This window comes from Gadus macrocephalus, chromosome 9 (assembly GCF_031168955.1).
Source record: "Gadus macrocephalus chromosome 9, ASM3116895v1".
In the NCBI taxonomy this organism is placed as follows: Eukaryota; Metazoa; Chordata; class Actinopteri; order Gadiformes; family Gadidae; genus Gadus; species Gadus macrocephalus.
Genome location: NC_082390.1, coordinates 11,026,975 through 11,033,553, shown reverse-complemented (window position 1 = coordinate 11,033,553; position 6,579 = coordinate 11,026,975). Strand labels below are relative to the sequence as shown.

The following is a 6,579-nucleotide window of genomic DNA, read 5'->3' as shown; positions in this document are numbered from 1 at the left end:
GAAGGGGAGGGGGGGAGGGAGGAAGGGAGGGAGGGAGGGAGGAAGGGAGGGAGGGAGGGGGGGAGGGAGGGAGGAGGGGGGAGGGAGGGAGGGAGGAGGGAGAGGGAGAGGAGGGAGGGAGGGAGAGGAAGGGAGGGAGGGGGAGGGAGGGAGAGGAAGGAGAGCGGAACCGAGCGGAGAGCCTGTTTGCTTCGGTCTCATTTTGTGAACGGGTCAGAGGGGAGTTGAGGGACATGGTGGTGTCCCCTGACCCCCACCCCTCTGCCAGCCTTCCCCCTCTGACTGACGGCGGCGGGGGAAGACCCAGGGTTGAGACAGATCTTTTTAAGGGCCCCTACATCACCTTCGATTCGCTATTACAACCCATTTGGAATCCCGTTGTGAAATCACAAGCTGGACTGTGCACCCACCAAGATGTATGACGGATAGATCAGCCTCCCAGAGGGTACATTCCACTGGGAAGGCTGGTAGGTTGATCCCAGTTCACTTTGGGCACAAATCACTATTCATACATCTGTCAGAAGCAAAAAAGGTCCCTGGGTTGGTGAGTGGACTATTTTATTAGTGAGACAATGAATGGCTTAAATCACTTTACAAATAAATGGTTGGTGGCGACGGTGGCAGAGGGACCCAATCTGTTGGGAACACGACCACAGCAGACGGTGGATCAAGAGAAACATGCAGGGCCCACAGGGGATCGTTCTGATGATGTCAGGGGACGGATAGACCTGTCGATTCTGGCCTGCTCTAACAGGTCTGAATCATGCGTCTCATGATTCTGATCTCAAACGGCCTCTCTCTATCTGGTGTGTTTGTGTATGTGTGTGTCGCGTGGTCTCTGGGACATGTCATTATAATTAGCAGCAGATCTACTTTACAGATCTGCCGAGGTGACAGTTGAATCCCGTGTCTAATCAGCCCCCGACAGCCCAGCTTAGTTCCAGAAGCAGTCTCGCATATTCCCATTATGTTGTACGCCAAGACAGCCTGATCCAGGCTGTATTGGCGTTCAACGTCGAAGGCTGTTCATTGCAATGACACGATAAATGGCTGTAATAGGCTTTGTTTTTAACACTCTCTGTCTTGCCCTTCTCTCCTCTCTTTTTCTCTGACCAGTGGGTCGCCACCACCGGCGGTGGGAGTCAAGGAGGATCCACCAACTCCCTGAAGGCACCCCCCTCACCTTGAAACACACACACACACACACACACACACACACACACACACACACACACACACACACACACACACACACACACACACACACACACACACACACACACACACACACACACACACACACACACACACACACACACACAGCACGTGATAACAAATGTGTGCTCACTATCTCTATGACAACAACGATCAGCATAGCTGCTGATAATTAAACTGAATGATATAAAATACAATGTAGAGCTTGGTTTCTACTGTGGCAGCAGCAGTCTCCTTGTACTGTTAATTAATCGATCATTAATGTAGCTTCACACTGCACTAGAACCAACGGGCTGAACAATTCCTACTCTATATTCCTCTTGTATCATGACAACCAAAAACCACTTAAAAACATTCCACACAAAATAAAAAACAGTATCACTATATTCATTTTTAACTTTCTTATTCAGTAATAGTACTAACATGTTGGACGAAACTGATGAGCTCTATTAACACTTCAGTCATTACCTCTGATGTACAAAATGGACCAAAATGTTAACCCGGCGATTGAGTGAGGCTATCGGTGTAACCTATTCGATTTATGTTCTGGGGTATCTGAAGGAATTTTGTCTTAAGGGGGTAGTTATGCTAACGTTTGTAACCTAATTAAAATGGACATTCCCCATTCTGATTCATGTAACTAAATGGCACTTCAAGGTGTAGCACATATATCACTATAAGGCAGAATACATTTCATTTCACTGTTGACATGGTTTTCTACCAAATGCATGATGAGAAATTTCAGTGGTGGAGGTAAAACTGGCGTAGTCGACTATGTTAACTGTGAAAAACGGAGTCTTTTGTTTCGGCGGTTGGAGAAGACCCCTTTGCTATACTCAATGTGATAGTCAGTGTTTGTACGATAAATCCTTACACTTAGCAACAACCAATTTTGGTCAAGATAATGTTAACATCCGCAATCAAATAAAACCTCATAACAATTATCTTAAGTTAACTTACAGTTAACCTGTTGGTAAGCAGGTTAATATTGACTGTATGCCCTGAGGAAATTAGAATTACTTCAATGAAGCCAAGAGACTCCATTCAACAGCCAACTGAAATTAAAGCACATGGAGCTTTGAGCAAATGCCACCGCATCCAAAAATGTGTGCCTTTACCATCTGGACTTTATAGACGATACCCAAAATACCCCCACGCTCTCTAGACAGAAGCACTACCAGAGGTGGAAATGCATAGTGAGGATAGCGCTGTAAGTTGTTATTTGTATTTCCTGTTTGCAATCAACAGGATCGATTTGACTAACACACACACACACGCTCGCGGACACACACATAGGTACACAGACACACAGACAAACACAACCACTAGTTCATTTGACTGCTCTAGTTACTTTGTTTCTGTTTCTTCTTGTTATTTGGCCACATCCTGTATAATGTAAGGGTAAAACAGGTACACAAGATTTTATGGAAGTGTATACGAATTTTTGTTCAAAGTAATGAGAAGAATAAAGGTATTTCTTTTGATCGTTTTAGGGACAATGCATGCAACGCCGTGTGTGAGAGAGTCGTCATTGAAAATATTTTCTTGGTTGTGAAATACTAATTGTATTGTTAACACAAAGCTAATGAAACTATTAGGCAAAATGTGTCTGTTCAAATGTTATTAATAAAAATGTATAAATATACACTATCAAACTGTTTGGTAAATGGACTACACACACACAGTGGCATACATCAAAAACAATTATGCATTTGACGCAAGAGTTGAACATTTGCCAGCTTGTATTCACACACTTGGTGTTGGAGGATGAATATTGAATGATTGAAAAGATGCCCTCTGTGTTGTAAGCACTTACAGTAGACTGACACTCGCATAAAAACACCTTGAGTTATGACTAGTTTACACACACACACACACACACACACACACACACACACACACACACACACACACACACACACACACACACACACACACACACACACACACACACACACACACACACACACACACACACACACACACACACTTATGTCTGACAAGAGAGTGAAAATAAACAAGGCCTTTGAGAAACACTATGAGGAAGAAAACAAAACACACTCTTTACGTTCCTTCCTCTTCGGGATCAAGGCACTTCTTGGTAAAGTTCTAGTCAAACTGATGTACTAATAAACATTTACAAGTTACAGGGGCAGCCTTTTCGTTGAGTTGTGGTCAAATTAGATCAACTCTGTTAGGAAATTGCTCTCCTTAGCCAACGGTTACAGTGACGTTAGTCTCTCTGTTCAGAGTCTGCAGGCTTTGTCAGCGGTACAGCCTCAAAGGTGATATGTTATGGAGGAGAACACAACGTATTTTATTAAACGTCCTTTGCGGGAGATTTCTTTCACAGTTATGTTTACGTCAGATGTTCGAAAATAATTTGACACTATCATGATTAAGCTTAGCTTATTAAATATCTGATATTTAATGCAGCATCAGCCTGACTTGTTTATTTTTCACTATTGCTGATCAAATCAAATAAAAAAAAGTATGCTATTAAATCAACAAAAGACTCGTGACCCGAAAAACAATTTCTTATGAGTCCTCGTTGCATCATAAAAAAATCAATTTGTGTCAAATGGCAGACAAGGTGGCCATACAAATAAAAATAACAAATAAATAATGAATAATAAATGCCAGCGTCCTGAGGGCTATCATGAAAATCAACTTTGCTTATTATTGACTACGCTGCTGTCCTAGTGTAGGCGGGTAGTGTTGGGTTAATTTAAACACACCCCTACGCACATAAATCTCCAAATTTCTCTCCTTACGATCCGGTCACTCAAAACACAGATGGAGTATAAGTTAAAAAGAGAACCAGTGTAGCACAATGTGTGTATGCTGTTTACGTATGGATGGAGTTCGTTTAGGACAAGATGAAAGGCTCTTGGATGTAAATATGTCCTACATATGATTACGCTTTGAGCCAATGTGCTGGCATGCACACATTGAGATCCAAACAGGCCGCTGAGCCTTACCCCAGGAGGCTACTTAGCTGGCTGTTTATAAGGCAGAAGGATTGAAACTACAAGGGGTAGAATACATTATTCGGTGGAGCAAAATGGAAAATAAGGTATGTGTAAACAACACAGATTCAATCAACAGTGCAAGGAAAGTGCGAAGAGGACCTTGGCGTGCCGAGTGATCTACAGGCATTCAGAGTAGCTTTCGCATTCGCGCGCTTCTCTCTCTTCATCTGAGAAATGCAGGCCTTCAAAGCTTGCATCATCGGAGCGTCAAGAAAGACTCTGCGTATGTGTTTGTGTGTTTCTTGATGTGCAGTTCTACTGTTGGTGTAATTTGATTGTAAACTCAGAATAGTAACTTGTGTGTGTGTGCGTTTGCGTGTGTGTCTTTGTGCCCCAGTATAAGCAGCTGAATGGTGTGGCGGTGCGGGGCCTTGCAAATACTGAGAAGCACTTAGTTGGAAGAGTTACAAAGAAGGTCACTTAGTCTGCAACCGCATCACTGTCAGGGGGATTCTTACACGGGCATCACACACACACACACACACACACACACACACACACACACACCACACACACAGAGTGGAGTGGACGCTGATTTTATTGTTGCATGCTAATGGCATGCCATTAGCTCTCCACTTGTCTTCCTGTCTCAAAGTTGGCTTGCACGATGCTGCCTTGTGATTTAGAGGGTGATAAGATTCATAAACATCAACAATGAGGGACTGGAAACATTATAGTTGAGAGGTGGACCCAAATGCACGCAGAATTGGTTACAAAAGGCTTTCTATTGTTTTAGACAAACAATGCTACCAATGATTTACTTGATTATATTATTGTCATATTCAACTATTTAGTCAACAAAAACAGCTTGTCGCTTGTATGTAATCTGGTTATGCTTTTGCAGACGGATTACAGGGATTTTTTTGTTCAAACCTATACACATAAATTTGTCGACCCTGTGAACAACACAATACATCACGTCGTTCTCGGATAAGTTCTGGATCCGAGCCTCCGAGGGTCAGTCCTGTTATTGACACTATCGATTTCCAGACAATGAGCGGCGTTTCCACCCTTTATATCGGCCCATAAATCCAAAAGCCAAAAAGGAAAGGGCCGTTTTGGGCGTCGTTCAAATCCAAGTAATGCTTTGATAAGGTGGACGGGCTTTTGAGTCCCACGTGGCTGGGGGTAAGCCTACTCCTGAGGCCGCCAAAGGACAAAAAAAGGCCAGATAGCTGTGGCAGTCATTCAACATACCGCACCATGATGCACTGAAGTTAAGTTAAGTCTCTAATGTATAAAGTGGCATTTTAATGTAGGATTACACAAATGATTTGGTGTTTTCATATTATTAACATTGTAGAAAGGCTATCATGCCAAGAAATAAGAAAAAGGAGATGGAGAGGGCAGCCAGAAGTGGCGAAATGTTGACAGGTTTTATATTGTTGAAAGTTGGCTTCAGCAAATAAATACGACTATTTGGAAAAGTAAATTGGTCAATTTACCCCTGGCATGGGGCAAGTAGAGCAACAACACCATATTTTCACAGACCTATGTCATAGATGCATTGTTATAATTTATATTGACAGGGGACATCATGAAATAAAGCTAGATGTTTTCATTTTACTTCTGTCTTATTGTTACTTACCTGGAAGACACAAAGACATGAGAAATTGGCCCACAATTTCTTACCCCACTCTCCCCTATATATATATATATATATATATATATATATATATATATATATATATATATATATATATATATATATATATATATATATATATATATATATATATATATATATATATATATATATATATATATATATATATATATATGGAACTGGGGGGTAGGTTCCATATATCTATATATAGATTTTATAGATAGATTTTTTTTTTTTCAAGCAATATATGGTACCTACCCCCCCAGGGTCCATATATCAACACATAGAAGAAAAAAAAATTCTAGCGATATATGGAAACTACCCCGACGGGTTCCATATATCTGTAAGCCTATATAGATCATTTTTTTTTTTTTATCTAAATAAATCTATTTAACCTATCGATATTTGGATATGGAAAATGGGTCTGTATAGATTTGCAGGGGCTTTGCGGGGGTTCTGGGCAGGGGTTGCCAATTGTTGATATTTCGATATAGTGTTGTGCATGCTAGGGCTGGGCAATATACCGGTAGTAAGAGTTATACCTGTATATTTTTGAAAGACTTGGCAGTTGAGACAATACCACCATACCAGTATATTATACATTATTTTGATGCATGATGTTTGTTTTCAGGCGATATATTGAACCTACCCTCCCCAGGCTCAATATATCAATAGGCTGTATCGATTTTTAGATATTGAACTCAATATAACCTAATATGTTCAATA

The 6,579-nt window shown here is 41.3% G+C and overlaps 1 protein-coding gene across 1 annotated transcript in view; it reads left to right on the top strand.

Moving 5' to 3' along the window:
* LOC132464947 (synaptotagmin-9-like) overlaps nt 1-1,292 on the top strand; it is a 27,465-nt gene extending 26,173 nt beyond the window's left edge. Inside the window, 1 exon segment of the mRNA XM_060061581.1 lies at nt 1,117-1,292. Coding sequence (XP_059917564.1) covers nt 1,117-1,188 — 72 coding nt within the window. The 3' untranslated portion in view covers nt 1,189-1,292.
* Nucleotides 1,293-6,579: the final 5,287 nt, after the last annotated feature.